The 19441-nt window shown below is 37.4% G+C and overlaps 3 protein-coding genes across 3 annotated transcripts; 1 reads left to right on the top strand and 2 right to left on the bottom strand.

The window, feature by feature from the left end:
* Window positions 1–4246: 4246 nt before the first annotated feature.
* LOC102701173 (LOB domain-containing protein 15-like) lies at window positions 4247–6460 on the top strand. Its single transcript, XM_040523905.1, has 3 exons — window positions 4247–4260; window positions 4608–4950; window positions 6068–6460. Exons 1-3 carry the CDS (start codon window positions 4247–4249, stop codon window positions 6458–6460), a joined length of 750 nt encoding a protein of 249 aa, XP_040379839.1.
* A 96-nt stretch (window positions 6461–6556) lies between these two features.
* On the bottom strand, window positions 6557–9434 carry LOC102704801. The gene is given in 6 exon segments (XM_015837351.2): window positions 6557–7472; window positions 7474–7560; window positions 7638–7776; window positions 8449–8503; window positions 8671–8755; window positions 9142–9434. Coding segments are annotated over 6 exon segments (654 nt in total). The 5' UTR covers window positions 9328–9434; the 3' UTR covers window positions 6557–7370.
* A 4184-nt stretch (window positions 9435–13618) lies between these two features.
* Window positions 13619–14606, bottom strand: LOC102700899. The gene has a single exon (XM_040524535.1). The coding sequence runs from the start codon at window positions 14405–14407 to the stop codon at window positions 13814–13816; it is 594 nt and encodes a 197-aa protein (XP_040380469.1). The 5' UTR covers window positions 14408–14606; the 3' UTR covers window positions 13619–13813.
* Between the last annotated feature and the right edge of the window lie 4835 nt (window positions 14607–19441).

The raw sequence follows: 19441 nt of genomic DNA, 5'->3' as shown, positions 1-19441 counted from the left end.
ATCAAGTTTTCTTATATAAAATAGTTACTTAATTTGAATTTATATATAGATATAATCTATGTTTTACTGGTTTTTAATATCAGAAAATTTGAGAACTAAATTATAAAATTATAGTGAGTGTAGGTGGTGGTGGAAGATTCACTGCCACCACCACTATTCTTTTTATAGGAGTGTAGATATTACACCTGATTAATATTAGGGGGTGCTTAGTTAGTGAAACGTAAATTTTTGGATGTCACATCAGACGTTTGACTAAATGTTGAAAGTGGTTTTTGGACATGGATGAAAAAACAAATTTCACGGCTGGCTTGTAAACCGAGAGACGAATCTTTTAAACCTAATTAATCCATCATTAGCGCATATGGGTTACTGTAGCACTTATGGCTAATCACGTACTAATTAGGCTCAAAAGATTCGTCTCACGATTTCTCACATAACTGTGCAATTAGTTTTTCGTTTTATCTATGTTTAATACTCTATTTAGATGTCCAAATATTCGATGTAATGTTTTTGGATGAAAATTTTTGGAACTAAATAACCCCTTATAATATGTTTGGGTTCTCACTAGATCCATATATGAGTGAATGTAGCTATAGCCAAAAATAACTTATAACATAAAACAGAAATATAAGCTAGCTTCCCTGACCTACTGTGGCCCCGTCCAGCAGGGGACATAAGCTAGTAATAGATTAGTACATGATTAATTAATTATTAATTATTAAAAAATATAAAATAGATTAATATGATTTTTTAAAATAACTTTCCTATAGAAATTTTTTGCAAAAAATACACCATTCAGCAGTTCGGGAAGCGTGCACGCGAAAAACGAGAGAGGCTTAGTTTCTCTAAATTGTTTGATTGTTTATATCAATTTGAGGGTTAAATTTAAAGATTTTCGTTAGAAATATTAAATGGGAAACTTTTTATATAAAATTGTTTTGCATCAAACATATTATTTAGAAGATTGGGAAGTATGCCAACATATAATTGATAATGTGAAAAAATGGATTCTATTTAATTTGTGGGCATTTTGTAGAAAAGTAATTCACCTCATCTTTCGCTTTGGAGTTGATTTTATAAGCCAAAATTTAAATTTTCAACTTTAAATTTGGAGTTGATTTTGGTTTTTCCATCTAATTTTATTTTTCAGCCTTGGTTTTATATCACCAAAAATACTTATATAAAAGTTTTATTCATAAATTATATTTTATTACAAAAATATCATTTAGTGTTTTCATTTGTAAAATATCGTTTGGTGTTTTCTACGGAAAAAACCAAACAATTATCCTTATTGAAAGTTGAAACCATATCCACTCTGTGACTGTCCTTGCAACGTCCAACAACAAATAGAAGTCTGAGTTTGATGAGAATCAATGTTGATATACATTAATTCAATTCTGGCAACTAGGGTGCTCTACAACGATCAGTATAGTAGTGATGTTTGGGTCTAGTTTTTTTTTTTTCGAGCAAGACAGTGGGAGCTCTGTCAAATTTATATTAGAGAAAAAAAAACAAGTTCTGATATAACCACACTATCATGCCTCAAGCACAAAAAACATCCACTCTAGAAAACTAAAGAAAACAACTTTGACTATTACTCTCGTGCCCAACCTCTCTAGCTCGGTATAGATTGATGGCCTCGTTGAGTGTTACGCATTACAGGGATAATGCTGTTCGATATATGCAAATAATGAACGGTGGATGATCAATTGTTGAAATGAGTTGACCTCTCCTAGCTTGATCGATTTTCTAAAAGACAACATAGTGACACGCATATGAAGGGAATCTCTGCAGGTGCAATTAATGACTAATGTGCTCCCTGTATGCTAGCTAGGGTGATGTTAGTAGGTCACACACACAGTGATCCAATTATTCTCCTTCTGCAAGATATATTAGGGTTGTCTCAAGGTATCTTTTCTCTCCTAGGTTAGCTAGCTATACAGATCACCCAAAATATTACTACTCACTGTTGCTAGCTACTCCATGTTAAAAAAATGCATGCTATCTCTTTTGTTGCATAATATGTATGTCCTAACTCTATTTTATAATATACCATTTTTATATTATCTAATTTTATAGGATACTAACGGATATATATATAACCAATATATATTCATCAATAAATACATCTGGATATAGAAAAAAAATGTTACAAGAAAAAACAGATGGATTTTTCTTTTTTTTTTCAATAACTTATCAACTGTAACAATATATTTACACTATTAGTGATGTTAAAAAAAACAATCAGACCTACCGATGGGATGCCTGAACTATCCTCTTCATTAAATATCGAGACGCCGGTGATGATACTCAGAGTTTTTAAAAACATTTTCTTGATACAAAGTTGGATGAAAACAAATTTATATCAAAAGATATAAAAGGTGACACACCACTACAGATATACCAAGTAAAAGATGAAACAATAATTTGTCTGTGTGTGTAAAAGATGAAAATTCATTATACACTTAGAATACTAGCTTTCTTTCTCACAAATACACAGAAAAAAATGTTGTGAATAGTTGAAAAGATAACACTAACACTATATATGATCGTGCGTCGCGCCGGTCCTGGCCTGTGAATTATTCTAATTGAAGACATCGGAAATGGCAGTGTCAAGTTCATACTTTAGTCCCAACGTACTAGACGAGTACATACGCTATTATTGAAAGTTGTATTTGAAAATTTAATTAATTATAGTCTGAGTTCAGGGGGAGCAAGATAAACTATTTTCATCAAGATTGGATCTTAGATGTGCACAACCAAGCCATTAATTATGCCATCTCTACGCTAATGCCAATAAGAAGAAGAAAAAAAATAAGTGAAGGGGGGCCAAAAACACATGGCACATGTGTAGACCTAGCTAGAGAAAACAAGACTCAAGTGATCCTTTCTCATGCTGGACCAGCTTCAACCCTAGAAATGTGCCTAATGTTGGGCAGAGTATTTAGGGCCTTGTTCCTTGGGAAATCATTAACAATTTCCAGTGACTTCCCAGCTAGTTTTCAACTATATATGAAATTAATAATAGGCTGTGGGCAAATAATCCCTAAGACCTCCTTTCAAGTCCTAACTTAAGATTGTTTTTTTATTAAAAATTCAACATATGGGAGGTGTCATTAAGGAATTTCAGTGCCAACTTACCAGTATATATGATTTATATTTGTTGTGCAATACTATCGTGTGCATATATATGTCTTAATTTTTGCATATACGTACGTACGTACCTACATGATGAAATAAAATAAAGTTTAGACCATACATTAAGAAAAGTCCAAAATGCTGGTGGTGGTGCATAAGTAGTGCTTGCACTTACTAGTGTATATGCAACTCAACTTTATTATTAAGAAGATAATGTACTTCCTTTGCTCTTTTCTTATTTGATACCATTGATTTTTGGTGTATGACCATTCGTCTTACTCAAAAATTTTACATAATTATTAATTATTTTGCTATGATTTGATTTATCTGTAAAAATACTTTAAGCATGATTTATAACTTTATATATTTATAAAATAATTAAATAAAACAAATGATCAAATATAAATTCAAAAGGTAACAATGTTAAATAAAAAAAACAGAGGGAATAGGACGCAGCCATTTTGTTCCCAACAAGTGAACCCCTTTAAGATATGGAGTGGTATAATGCCTGCAGCCGTTTGCACCATCGAAGTCGGCAAATTAAGAAGAAATTAAGGAAAAACAAAGATTTATTACACCCATTTTGTAAAATTAGTATATGTGTAAATACATGAGAACCAATTGACCATATCAAGCTAGCTCTCATGCAGGCATGTCATGTGATTACTGACCTCTTCCAAGACACTGAGACAGCCAATTCTAATCTGAACGAGAACAGTAGTAAGAGACTAAGTGTTAATTTACAATAAGAAGATTCCATCATTCCATATGCATACACCTACAGCTCAGCCTATGTTAATCTATTGCAACAAGTCAACAAAGCTTAGCTTTCAAATTAATGGTGCAAGATAACTAAACACAATATATTTATATCTTGCACTACTATATCTCTCTGCACAATTATATCTTTTTTAATCTATAAGCACATCTCTATCTCTCTCTCTCTGCACAATTATATCTTTTTTTAATCTATAAGCACATATCTCTCTCTCACACACACAACACACACACACAAAGAGACACAAACCTAGAAGCCACCTTTTCCAAAGCAAAAGACTTTCATCTCTGTCCCCTCCCATTTCTCTCTCCAACTATCCATCTTGCCTTCATGTCCACTGCAAGGTATGATGAATTCATGCTTATCCTTTTGATCAAAACTAGTGGTACTCTCATCAAAAGGAATCACACCAATTAGCTAGATATTAGTTTCAGTCTAGCCACCAATTGATCCAATCACCATTCCCATGATCAAAATCATGCATTCCATAGTATACTAGCTAGCTAGAGCAGGAACCAACAAAGAAACCACTGTCAGTGCCAGACTCATCAGTGTAATTGATCCTCTCCACAAAGCTGAAAATTGCTTGTTCATGAATCATGAATGCATGCATCTCATATCAGTGTCAAGTTCATTGGAGAGCCCTAACCCTAACAATGATCTCATGCTGTATCTTTCTTGTCTTGTGCAGTGACTGGCAGCAAGAGCATCACCACCATGAGGTAGCTGCGGCAGAAGTGAGCAAGATAAAGAGGGAGTCGGCTGCGGCGGCGGCAGAGGAGGCGGCGGCGGTGGACCGGAGTACAATGATGGCGCGGAGGAGCTGCAGCCAGCCGGCGGCGGCGGCGGCGGGCGCCGGGCCGGGGTCGTCGGCGGCGGTGAACACGATAACGCCGTGCGCGGCGTGCAAGCTGCTCCGGCGGCGGTGCGCGCAGGAGTGCCCCTTCTCGCCGTACTTCTCGCCGCTGGAGCCGCACAAGTTCGCCTCCGTGCACAAGGTCTTCGGCGCCAGCAACGTCTCCAAGATGCTCCTGGTGAGTTAGTTTTAAGCTTTAATTAAGCTTAAGCATGCATTCCATCCATGGTGCCCTAGCTAGCTAGCTAGCAAGAGCATTCTAGCTAGTGGAACAACTCAACTTAACTTAGCATGCCATCCCATTTGTGGTGTTGTGAAACTTGAGGAAACTTAGGATTCACACATACATTGGTGAGAAAATCTCAGACAAATATACATGCCATAATCAACAACTAAGCATACATCAAGTAAATAGCAAAATAACTTGTTCGGCTAGTTCATATATATTCCCCCACTCCTCTAGAGGAGTTCAAACTAGCCGAACAATGACCATATTTTGTTTTAGAAAAAGAGTATTTTTACCTGGCCTTTATATCTATTCGGATATATGCAACCAATTTTTTTTTAAAATTAGAACCTTATGTACTACTTAGGTCACTGCAACCACTAGACTATATACCCTTTCACTATAGTTGGATTTAAGATTACATTTGGATTTAGGACGTGGAGTACTACCAAATGAGCCTTATTCATTACACCAAGAATTTATAGCGAGACAGCTTAACTCTTTATTAAGGAAAGCAAAAATTTCAACTCTTAGGATCCTTAACTATGGACTAGACTTTTTTAGAATATTCTAAACCCTAATTCCCCTGTTCAGAAATAATTGAATTTTTAACCTTATATTTAGAGTTTTTTTAGGATTTTTTTCATCAAAGTTTATTTTTTAGCGTTGGTTTTTAGATCGATAAGAGTAATTGCTTTCGTTTACAAATATGTCGTTTGACTTTTTAATAAAAAAGCCAAACAATCGCCCCCTCTCTTTCCTTTTCTTGTCTGTATTACTTTTGCATATGTGTTTAGCCTCAATATTACAATTAAACAATCAATGTTTCAAGTCTTTTGAAACTTATTTCAGAAAAAGGTCGAGTGGTACTACTAATACATCTCATGTGATGTGTGTGTGTGTGTTGAGCAATAACTAAGTTAATGATGATTCAAATCCTCTTTAGTTGGATGCCACGCATGATTAGTCAGCCTTACGTAATGCATATGCATATATTGATCTGATGGATAGCCGCCGCCGCCGCCGCCGTCGTTGCCGTCGCCGGCGACGCACGCATGACAAAATGCAGGAGGTGCAGGAGAGCCAGCGCGGCGACGCGGCGAACAGCCTGGTGTACGAGGCCAACCTCCGGCTGCGCGACCCGGTGTACGGCTGCATGGGCGCCATCCTCACCCTGCAGCAGCAGGTCCAGGCCCTCGAGGCCGAGCTCGCCGCCGTCCGCGCCCAGATCGTCAAGCACAAGTACCGCCCCTCCGCCGTCCTCCCCTCCTCCCACGCCTCGCAGCTCCTCGCCGCCGGCGCCCGGGGCCGCCTGCCCGTCGCCGGCACGATGGGCGTCACGACGGCGACGCTGCCGTCCGGCGCCGCGTCGACGACGACGACGACGACGGTGTACGCCGCCGCGTCGTGCTCCACGGACTATAGCTCCATCACCAACGAGAACGTCCCCTATTTTAGCTGAGATGCTGTTGAGGTTTTCTTCAGTGTAATTTTTTGTCTCCTTTTTTTATGAAACTTAATGTGAAAAAATATCGGAATAAAAATGGCTTTCTTTCTCTCTGGGATAGTAAATATTGTTTCCCTGTTTGAATTCACCAAATGCAACAATTCAAAATTCAATAATTGTCACCAAGTTCTTTCTAGCCAATTACAGGTGATGGGTTATTTCACTGTTTCAGACACTGCCAGATGTTCTTTTGTAGCACAAAGTTGCTGCAAAATTCATCTGCTTGAACAATCAAAGGGGATGAGCTCATTCCAACCAAATGAGAAGGTTTGAATATGGGATGATCGATAAGACGACTAGTACTTGACAAATATACTCTTTGTGAGATAAACTTGACTTCTAAAAATACACTTATTATGGGGACAGAGGTAGTAAATAACCAGCAATATGAATTAAGAAATCAATGAGAAGGTTGGGGAAATGGAGTGTGCACGTGCACACGATGCTCTTGTTTGTTTGACTGCATTTGGATCTCTGCATGGGACTCCTCACATGCTTGTCTGTGCACTTCTATCTTCATAGGAGTACCCTTTAAGTATTCCCATTTATGTATCATAGCAGACAAACAACATTGTTTAAACCAAACTTTGCATCTCCCGGTAGATGCTTGTGAGAACAAAACGAACAGCAATCATGAATGGTAAAAGCAGAACAATGTTAGTATGTTACCATGTTACCATACAATGAAATGATCAAATGAGATCACATAATTTACATCATGAATGGGGGTAAACTATTGATTGTTTACTGTTAAGTGAAGTAGAGTGCATCAGTGTGAAAAATTTCCCAAGTATTTCCTTCCAATAAAGCTGTAACACTTGTATTAGTGCGTTCACAGCTCGCCAGATAGTGCAATAAAATGTACCTAGCTATGCCTAGCTGAATTGTCGCAGATTTTCTCAGTATTGCAATCAACTAATACTGAAGGCCAAATCAGTAATGTATCCGAATAATTTGGTTTAGAAAAATGCAGAACTGGTCTGGCAGTCAGAGTTTAGGAATGTGCAGAGAGCCTTCCATACAGGAACCAACATTTTGACAGGAGGGTGAGATTTCTGCAAGGTAAGCTCTATTGGTGACTGAAATTTTCTCGGATCCCTTAGATTAAAGAATGGCAACAGATGAATTTTACCTGGAAAACTAGCATGAGTTCCTCTTTATCACGCACAAGCAATGCCAAGCTCCAGTAACAGGTCACAGGCGTCACACACTCATTCAGCAATGGCTTCAGAATCTTGCCAATTGGCACAAAATGGCGATGAGCTCTTCCACTAAAAATCAGAACTTTTAAATTTTAATACTACAAATCAATAGCTGGAACCAAAGTTCAGTACTCCCATTTTCCAAACAAAGAAGAGAAAGGTGTGGTCATATGGAAGATAATTGTCCCCCTGAAATAAACACTTCAGAGCAATGATGCATATGACGTGATCACACTTCATAAACAAACATGGTATACTAATATACTCTACATCCATTTCTCATATGGTTCTCGTAAAGAGAACTGTTGAGCCTAGAACATATCATAGCTGCATATTATTTAACACTGACCAGAGCAGTGAGTCATAGAGAAGAGAATTTGGTTTTCTTTCTTGTCAAAATTGACCTTGATAACATAACAACTGTTTTCTCAGAAGGGGATCAATATACAGCAACAGTTAAATGGTTCTACCTGCTAAGTCTTCCAGGTAAGGAGGTATAGACTCTCAGGATATTGCATCCTAGCACTTCATGTGAGTTGACACTAGAATAACCAGTGATGAACATTTCAACAACTAAAATGGATCTATTTCAGCTATCATATCAATAAGATAGCCTACTAGTGTCCACCAATTATCCAGGTGTAATAGACTGATGGTACAATATAAAAAGACAAGAAAGACAAACTGTAAGAGACTGAATGATTCAAAATTTCAGGTAAGGTCTTAAGGATGCTGTTATACCTCCAAAAATGTATTTCGAGCTGGACTCCAAAGGTTGGCATTATCACTACCGATTCTGCACATGATGAAACAGGGAGATCCGATAAGAAATACACTGAACATTTTCATCTGTCAGATTCCAATATGGAGGTCAGGGGGAGATTCTACTTTGATGTAATCTAATAAGCTAGTTCTATAATATGCAAAGGGCCACATGAGGATATGTCTGATGGGGAAAAACACCTTTCTTCACAGGTTTGTATTGTAAACATTTGGCAATAAGAATTCCAAAGATAATACTCCACACTGAACCAGAGGATAACCCCTCCTGCAATATAGAAGCAAGTCAATACCAATATAGACATCAGGCATGACAGTAATAAACAGAAAGGTAATGATTTTCATAACATATGAATCTAGTATTCTAGGGTACTAAGAACCTCGTCAAAAGGAAGGGCAACTAAGCCACAAAAACAGTACAAGCATACAAACATGAATCTGTTCTGAACAAGGAAAACATGTGAAAAAAAAGAGAAGATTTTGCAAAATAACAGACATGTTCTAGCTTTGTCTACAACATGATGGAACACTGAACCAAACCATTAAATAAGGAACCGGGTAATTTTCACTAGGATACTCCTGAAATTTCAGATAAAATTTTCTCACCAACAGACCCTCCTAACATGTGGGAACTGGTTTATGTGAAGATTGTACCTTTGACAGAAATGGTTGGCAGACAGTTGCAAGAAGGAAAACCTTGCCAATGTACGACAAGAGGACCCGGAATCTGCTCCTCTTAACAAAGATTTCGTGGATATCAAACCCATTGTCGCAATGATGATTGTAAGTGTATTTGCCACTACAGATTTCTCCTTTTCGTTCGTCTCCTTCTTGTTCCATGGTCACTAAATGAATGAACAACTACTGCTGCATTAGGCACCAAGGTAACTGAAGCAGAACCAGCAACCAGGCATGGCTAGGGCAGATCTATGTATCAGAAATCAATCACACTCACGAATACGAAGAACATTAGCACACAGATAGCAGATATTTTGCTCCATCATGGAGCAGGAGGAGGCAAACCTTGCAGATTGCTGCCCGCCCGCCCGCCCTGCGCACCGCCGGCCGTTACGCCGCCCAGACTCCCTGCAGCAGCCGGCGGTGGTGAAGCGAAAGCGACACGCCCCGCAGCCGCACCGCGGCGGCGGTGGCAGCGCCCGCGGCCCCCGGCGCGTCCTGGCTCGAGCCTGGTGGATGCGGCACCGCAGGAGTAAGCAGGGTTGGTCTCCTAGTTGTGCTGGGCGGGGCGGGAGGGTATTCAGCCACCGGCCTCGCGACGCCGCGCCGTGCCGGGAAGGAGGAAGGGCGGCCGGCGGCGGCGACGGCGAGGTGCCCGAGTGGGGAATTTTTGCTCGGTTCGCACCTTGCGGGCTTTTTTCTCTCGGCTGCTTTTGTAGGCCCAATTATTTTGGGCCGTTGGTTATGGGCTCAATTATGATTTTTCTTAAACTTTTCTGACAGTTTGGATTTCTTTTCAAATAAGTCTAACATTGCTCCCTCACTTATGGGGATATGGACTCTTGCGACTATTAAAGTTGTGCAAAAAAAAAACCTCCCTTGGCTATTTTGAGGGTGATTATCACTGACATGGCTGGCACGTTGACCATGAAGCCATCAAAAGCTCCTTTCAGGAGGAGGAGAGGTAAAGCGGGGAGGAGAGAGAGAGAGGTGGGTCTCGCTTATTTAGGCAACTTTTTTTTATTTTCCCTCTTACTGTTGCCTCACATCTATTTTTAATTCCTCTTATAACTAGGTTGCCACATGGAGCCACTCTCGAAATAGCCAAGAGAGTTATTTTGTATGGTTTAAATAGTTGGAGTCATTGCAACTGACCAGTTTTACGGTTAAGGGATACTAATCATGTACTCTCTTTGTTTTAGGTTATAAAATTTTATGGGTTTGTCTAAATTCATCCATATATTTATGTATATGTTTTGTATATATTTATAGATTCATTAGTAGTTTAGCACATAAATGAATTTAGGTAAATCCAAAAAATCTTATAACGTGGAATGGAGGGAATATGATATATGTTTTCTTCTTTTCTAGTGTTGGTATCCATCCTGCGCTCCAACAAAAGCAAGATGATGACTTATCATCTCTTCTTTACACATTTGTTCAGATTGTCAAAGGAAGGTTTTTTATTCACTTTGAGAACATTGCATATTTTTCTTCCAAAATTACGGAGGGGCTCTGCCGATCATTTCAAGCAAGCAATTTCTTTTGAAAAATATGAAGTTTCATATTTTGTAAAATGGATGAAAACCAAGAGGTAAAAGAGAAAGATCGAGGTCAAACCTTCTAGCTAATGAAGTTCACCAACCAACATAGTAAGAGTTTTGTCCCGGCTCTTCCTTTTGTACCGCGAGATACTAGTATCGTGAGGTACTAATATTCCCACTCATACTATCCACTCCAAAACCAATCTATAGTATCTTGAGGTATCATGTAATCGTGACTGTTTGATCTATCATCACCAACGGTTAGTATTTTAGTACCAACTTGATTGTGAGATGGATAGCATAAGTGAGTATTTTAGTATCTTACGGTACTAATACCTCGCATTACAGAAGCAAGGACGGGAGCAAAGCTAACGTAGTAATGTTTGTGTTTGTGCCTTTGTGTGAGTTCAAGAGCTTGTACTAGTAGTTATATATCTTAACCATAAGTGATGAGTGAATAGGCAACACATGTTCTCAAAACTGAAGCACATGTGAAGTACACTTCAGAACGAAGCAATAATTTATATATGTTTTTGTCAGAAGAGAAAAACAAGTACTACAAATCACACAAACAGAGTCCTCTAAGTCTCTAACAACCACCCTAAACTCCAATTATGAGCCATAAATGGACAAAAACATCCTAGTCTGCAAAACACCAATGTTTTACTCATTAATCCCTTGCAATGCCAATCATTGACTAATACTAAAACCCAAATTATCATTAGCCCCCTTAGCTGTCTTTTGCAAGTAAACAAACACAAACAAATCAAGGCAGTAATAAGATATACAAGTTGAAATCTGTGCATGATTTGGTATGCAGCTTAATTCGTGCAGCAGCATGTGTGTGTGAGCCTTTTGTTTTCTTTGCTCGATGAGCAGCTTCCTGTGGTTGCCTGATCCAAGAGCTCACGCAAATCTATTATATTAATATTAGAGTTTGTGCGGTGATTGTTTGGCTTATCTATGGAAAAACTCAAATGTTATATTTACGACTGAGAAATAATTTGCAAATAAAAATTTTATATACGTGTTTTTAGTAATCTAAAAGCTAATGCTGAAATATAAACTCCGATGAAAAAACCTAAAAATCTAATTCAAATTTAAGGTTGAAAATTCAAATTTTAGCTTATAAGTATAAACAAATGCGAAATGACGTGGCTCTCTACATGAGCTGTGAGTAAACAAAATATGAGTACTGTTCCATGTACTAGCCAATGGATGCACTGTACTGTTAGAATTTCCCTGAAGGCAACTTAAAGTTTCAGATCCAGTTAGAAATTTTTCTCAAATATATATGGAACTTTGCAGAGTAATGGAGAACATGTTTGTGATCTTTGTACTGAAAAGTGATATGTTTCCATCCCTCTAAATGACTCCCTCCGTTCATATCGTATGATTTTTTAGTATCATGTAGATTTATTTATTGATTAATGTATATCGCTGGTATATTTATCTGAATTTATTCATATGCATATGAATTAAATAAGACTAGAAAGTCTAAATGGAGGGAGCGAGAAACATGTCCTTCCTAATTGGAATTTAACTTACAGCCTTGCATCCAGTAGGTTCAATGCTTTAGCATATTGCTATATAATGCATTAATTTGTCAGTAGATTAAAGCAATTTTGAAGCTTTCATATCTTTCCGACAGATTATTGTAAGCATTTTTTTGCATCATGTCATTACAAGGGAGACTTCTAATTTTTTTAACTTAAGATTCCAACCACAATAGCAATCAGAGTACAGATTAATTATTGGTGATTGGTATGAGGAGACCACTCTACTGTGACCATTGAACAACTGTGCCTTGTCTTTTCTGAAGTGATCCTGTTGGATTCGCAAAATGTGTGAATATTACTGTCTCATGGTTTTCTTTGAATTATTCTCAGAATTCAATTATTCATATTTGTGAAATGAGCACACAACTTTATAATTTCAACGGTATAGAATATATATCTTTTCGCCAATCAATTGTACGTCAATATTGGGAATATTTGGGTGATATTGACACCCAAAAAGCAAAATTCTTCAGCAGAGAATAAGCATTCCATCTAAAACAGGAAAACAAAGTGATTTTGGTAGGCACTCTCAGGTTCCTAATCTAAAGTATAATATTCACAAATGGCAGATATTTCTATGAAGACTATGCATTTGATTTGACATCTCTAGTGCTCAAAATGTACCCCTTTTGTATAGATGGTTTGTAGCTGTCCTCAATTTTGAAAGAAAATTGTGGCATCAATTTGATACATTAATTTGCTAAAGATTGCATTGAGTAGTACTCACTAGTACAGAAGGCATTAAGGCAAAGCTTCAAGGAGGAGGGTATCAATTAGTGCAAAGTTAGAATAGATATTAAACAATATGCCCTGGTAGCTGGCTTTACTTAAAAATGTTGCTTGTCTGGGTGTCTTTTTGTCAAGCTCCTCAAAAAAATTAAACAAAGCAACCATTATTCATTCATGGTCTAATGATGTGTGTCTCCCACTATTAGTTAGCCGATGATGATGATGAGAAACCAAGGCATGATGGGAAATTTTAATTAATACAAGTTAATTAAGACTTCATCTCCAATCTAAACATCCTTATAGCTTGGTAGTATTTGACAACAAGCTTGCTTAATTGGAGGGGTTGATTGGAGTAAGTAATAACCACTGAGATTGATGCACCTTGCCAATGGTTTGACCATTGAAGGATGATCACATTTAATTAAGCTTTTGCACCAACAACTTTATACACAAGTTGGCACTATATGATTTTCTTGACTGTGAAAAGATAATGTTATATGTCCATCTCCATTTGTTCCATTCTTCTTCTTCCTCCTCGAGCCAATCAAACACTTTTGGAAAAAAAAGATAAAACATAACAAGAGCAAAAATAAGAACAAGAACAAAATTCCACAACCCTTCCTTTCATCATATTTATATATGTAGCAAGGGGAAAAACATGACCAAAAAAAGAGAAGAAAACATGGAAATTAACCATGTACTCAAGTGAGAAGATGACACCCATGCAAAACACCATCAACCCCCTTAATAATTCCACAAACCAAAAAAAAAGAAAAAAAGAAAAAGATTGATCATTAAATGCGCTAGCTAGTGCTCTCAAGTGTCCTCCACGATGCACTCGAGGTGTGGCCTCCACGCCGCCGTCGGGCCGCCGGTGCTCACTCGCCGCCGGTGCAACGTCCTCTTCTCCGACGACGACGACGACGACGACAGCACGTCGCGAAGGTGGCGACGGCCATGATCTGACGACGCGGCCGTCTGCTTGCTCTTGGTACTGCCACGGTTCTTGGCGCCATGACCACCGCAGCTCGCCGCGGTCGGCGGCGTCGTCGTCGACGTCTTTACGTGGTGACGGCCACCCGTAGCGGCCGCGGCGTCGGCGTCGACAGCGGCGGGGGTAGAGCTGCTCCTCTTCTTCTTCTCCGGCACCGACGAGGCCGGGATGAGGAAGTATATCTCGCCGCGCTCCAGCTCGGAGTCGGGCGACACGATGAGTATCCTCCGCACGGCGACGCTGCCCTGCGAGCACGGCTTGCTGAGCACGTGGTTGGGGTTGGCGGCGAGGATCTCGCCGGCGGCGACGGGGCGGCCGTACTCCTCGATGCGGCCGTTGAGGTGGACGATCCTGATCAGGTCAAGGGCGCCACAGGGAAGCACACAAGCTAGGCAGCATCTCAGGCTGTTGCCCATTCTCTAGTCTTTAATCTCTCTCTCTCTCTCTCTCTCTATTAGCTTAATTTGATGATTTTTCTCACTCTAATTAGCCTCTTAGTCTCCTACCTAGCCACCATCCCTCTCTTCATCACAATGCTGGGTGACCAATGCTTATATAGTGGCATGTGCCAAGATGGCCAGAGTTGCATCATGTTCAAGGGAGTCATGGGTTTAATTAATTGTTTATTTTACTTAATTATAAGTTTTTTTTTGGTTGCCAAGGTCTTTGCATTGCTTCAATGGCAAAAGAGGCCAAGGGGAAAAGATATATATAATGTGCATAGTTTGGTGTAGAAATATTTTAGGGATAAGGGATATCAAAAGATGGCCTCATGTGTACTGCAACTACAAACCCCATGTCCAGTAGAATTTATGGAGGCATTTTTTTTCTCTCTCTGTACTTTCTTTTTTTTACTATCTGTCTACCCTTGCCTCAATTATTCTCACAGCACATTCATGGTCAAGCTGCCTATCTGTACATTGGTTGTACACAATGAATGGTACATTGCATGCATGTGTAGGTAGTAGACCAGTTAGTATGTGTGGTTGGATATTGAATTTCAATATAGTTTTTTTACATAATATATTTGGCTTATATTTAGAAATGTATTGTCTTGAATTCGTGGTCATATTTTATATGAGTCGTCGCAAAAACAATCGAGAAGATATGTTTAAATTAATCAAATTATTATCTTGTGTGCTGGATAAAGCTCATCTTTCACCATGTTCTCATGAATATTATTTTCAAAAAGCATTGAAGCACTTAATTCCCAAATATTGGCATCTCATTTGGGTAAAAATGAGAACTCAAGTGCTACAGCCTCACAAAAGTATAGCGCTAGTATAATTTTTATAAAAAAAAACCAGTATATCTTGCATAACGTACCGTGAACTATCTTATGTGAGGAAGGTACCAGGAGGTATCATTATTTTCTATGTAAAGAGGTACTAAATTTTACATAGAAAATAGTGGTACCTCAGGATACCTTCTTAAGAATAAGAAAATGCTCATCTTATATGCATTGAAAAAGGAACATATGCTAGAACAAAGGACATGCATCTTAAAAGTTGCAAAATTTCAGGAGAAGACAGACAAAGTGATTTTGTTAGTAAAGCTACCCTAGCTAGAAAATCTACAGATGGTTAAGCAAGAATCTACATTAAAAGTAGAGTCAGATCATAGGGTACTAGCCAGTTAGTCCTCTAAACTTGTCTCTCTTTATTCTTGAGTAAACTGCAGAATAATTTAAAGAAGTATAAAGTAAAGAATGCAAAACATAGCTAGGAATGGTGAGGTTCGACTGTTTTAGATACTATAAATCCAACAAATGCTAAAGACAAAGTGTTATATTCTAAGAAATGCCGACAACGAAGGCAACGTCTAGAAAATAACACCATACAAGTATGTTTATCATAAAAAATGTCATCACTGTTAGAAATCCATCCACCCTTTTCACTCAATAACAATAGTGACGATGGTATTTAACTATGAGACAAATGGGCTCGTACGATGTTATTCCATGAAAATTGCCTTCGTCATTGTATTTGTTGGAACAATGCACTTGTCGAAGACATCTTTAGAATTTTCTCTTTAGATATTGTATAGGAAAGTCAATGATAAATTGTCACAATAACCAAGAATTAAAAATAGAGCATACATAATAGCAAATATAAACTTCCCTTGGATTTGACCTCTTCTGTTACCAAAATTATTCACCCCTTTCAATTCCTTAGGAATGCCCATTAATTCGTCCCAAACATGCCCGTTGAAAAAAAGTCTAAACCAGTACCTCCAAACTTTTCTCCCAAAGGAAAACCTTTGATCAAAACAAGGCTTTAGATATATTTATAAAATTCCCTATACAAACTTAATTAGTAGCTTTTCCTTTGTGTGTTGACGCACTCCAACAACCACAGGCCCTGCCAAACGAACATATATATGTTCTTTTATCACCCAAAAACATTCTAGAAAATCATCATTATCAGTCTATACCCAGTACCCACAAACACACACTAGAAACATCGTAATTATTTCAGAATAATTATAAAACGAGCACTAAATTAGTGGGCCATTCTCTTTCTCTCTCTTTATATATATAATCGTGAAAAGAACCATATATACTCACATTTTCTCTAGAATTAAAAATACTCCATTCGTCTCTAAATATTTGACGTTGTTGACTTTTTTTATACGTTTGATTATTTGTCTTATTCAAAAAATTTACATAATTATTAATTTCTTTTTATCATTTTATTTATTATTAAATATACTTTTATGCATATATATATATAGCTTTACATATTTGATAAAAAATTTGAATAAGACGAATAGTGAAACGTGTATAAAAAAGTTAGGGAGTATAACATATGTTTGTACTGTGCCCCATCATTTAACCTTCATCTTATAAGCCACGTGCAAAATTTAAATTTTAAACTTAATTTTTGGGTTTTGCATTGTAATTTATTTGACTTCATTTACTTTTATATTGTTAATGATTTTACCTATAAATTATTTTTTATAATTAATGAACTGCCTCAGCTTATAATCAGCATAACTAAACGACCTGACGACAGTAGTAATTAATACATACATACATAACACTTTTGCAAGCTAACCCGGCCCTCACTCCTCAGCACCTAACCACAATAATATGATTGGATCAGACAAAGAATAGATTAGATCTCAATGATAGCCATAACCCTAGCTAAGCCAAATTATTGGGCAAACAGCAATTAAACGCTATATATATGTGCCAACCGTGTGCTGTCTCCTAGCTAGCTACTACACGTACTCGTGTGATTACTGATTATATATTTCACTAATTAAATTGTTGCAGGCCAAGTTGCTGTAATCAATTGTAGTAAAACTATGCTCATTTTGCAGCTTAATTTGGTCAATGCATTAGCCAGTTAGGTGCCACCGTACGTGATGCGCCTAGATTTCGCTTAATTACACACACAAGAAAACACTAATTAATTAATCATTTTGGAACGGCTACGTACACGTACGTACGCACGCACACGTACACAACCTGTATTTATTTTGTCACTTCAAGGATGGTTTTGTGACCTGTTCATTCTTGGAGAACAAATTATTAAGCCGTCAAAAAATTTTCTTAAATTGCCAGCTATATATGGATGCACTTCATCTGGCTAGCATTTGTTAAGCACCTTGGCTTTCATCTTAATTAGCTTGTAAAACACATGTTTGTCTTGCTTGATATTTGGATGATTGGAAAGGGTGTCTTTTTTAAGCTTTTGCTTGTGTTTAGTAATTCTGGAGGGCTGGGATTTATAAGTACTCAATTGATTAAGAAGCTCTACTAAGTCAATTTAATAGTGTTTAATAATGAGTTTTCACAAACTAATTGTTGTTAAACCGAAATTTACAAGCTATATTGGCCTAGCTAGTAATTTCCCAGAGTGCCTTGAGTCTAAAAGCACGGCCGACGAAAAGCAGAAAAAAATATTAAACTATGGATATTAAATTATACTATAACAATCTGCATCTTTACTGAGGTCCGGTTGAGTTCTCAAAAATTTTCGTGTCACATCTATAGAGCAATAAATATAGTTAAAAAGTAATTAATTATATAGTTTGGAAGAAATTTGCGAAACGAACCTTTTAAGTCTAATTAGTCTATAATTAGTCATAATTGCTATAGTAACTCGCATATGCTAATGATAGATTAGTTAGTTTTAACAAATTTGCTGGTGGTTTCTTTACACCCTATGTAATTAGTTTTTTAGTTAATCACTGAAATAGCCTTCTAATATCTAGTCAAACATCTGACGTAACATCTAATCCAAAAATTTTCACGAACTAAACAAGTACCGAGTATAATCGAATCAGCTATATGTACCTGCTTTCAATTGTTAATTAACTAATAAGTTGAAAGAAAAACATTTTCATATCCTCTGTTGTTGTTGCTGCTGCTGACAGAGACACCATGACATTTCGGCACCAAATCCGGATTGGGTGATTGGCTACATATATTCTAGCCCCAGGATCACGAGAGATACTTTTGTAAAGAAAGTGCACGTAGCCTTGTGGTTACACTGATAGTCTCTAAAATTTTGAGTTCAAATCTTTATAGGAACATCAATCAATTTTAGATGGTTATTTGAGGGTCTAGTTTCCCTAGTTGGACTAAGTATGCAAATTCCAAATTAATAAAAATATCTACATATATATCCGGTTGAATATAGAGACCGAGTAAAAAATATAAAAAGAGATACTTTTTGCAGGCTCCACAGCTAAAAACTCTGTGCGATCTCGTCAAGGCATGCCGTACTGTACATTGATCGATCCGTGATTAGTTTAATGACTGACATACCTGCTTTAATCTGTGCGTGATCTTTCTCGTGATAACGATACACAAACCTCGAGATGAGATGAAAGATGATGGGCTAATAATCACATCGACAGTTGTGTGTTAATCTTGGGTCCCTTCGTTCCAAGATCGATGTAGGAGGGAAAAAAAATCATCCGGTTCTCATTTTCTAATGAATGTTCTCATCTCACTTAAGCGCATTCCAACAGCTCATCTAATTCATCTTTTATTTTGAAAATAGAAGATGAAGATTATAAATTGAGCTCCAATAGAATAACCATATTGTTAGATATCATCCATATTAAGAGAAAGAGCATTCATATTTAGATGATCTCTCTCCATCTTTCAAAGAGATATAGAGGATATCATATATGGATGATCTAATGAAGTATAAAGAGATATAAAAGAACTAGTTTAGATAATATCTAAATAAAAATATAGATGAACAAATTTAGATGATTTATTAGGAATGCTCCTTAGAGCCGTTCAGTTTCTTTATTTGATCTCGTGTTGAAGAAATGGATTAGGCCGCAACAGTACTAACTGTTACATTGAATATGCAGTAGAAATACCTGATCTGACAATTTGGGTACGTATATATACTGATGGATATAACGACGAACCAGACAATATGTATTATATTGGTATAGAACTGTTCCTTTGTCGATTTATAGCA

The sequence above is a fragment of the Oryza brachyantha genome, chromosome 5 (genome assembly GCF_000231095.2).
Source record: "Oryza brachyantha chromosome 5, ObraRS2, whole genome shotgun sequence".
NCBI classification, from domain to species: Eukaryota; Viridiplantae; Streptophyta; class Magnoliopsida; order Poales; family Poaceae; genus Oryza; species Oryza brachyantha.
Note: the sequence above shows the minus strand (reverse complement) of the source record. Positions and strands in the feature narration are given on the sequence as shown.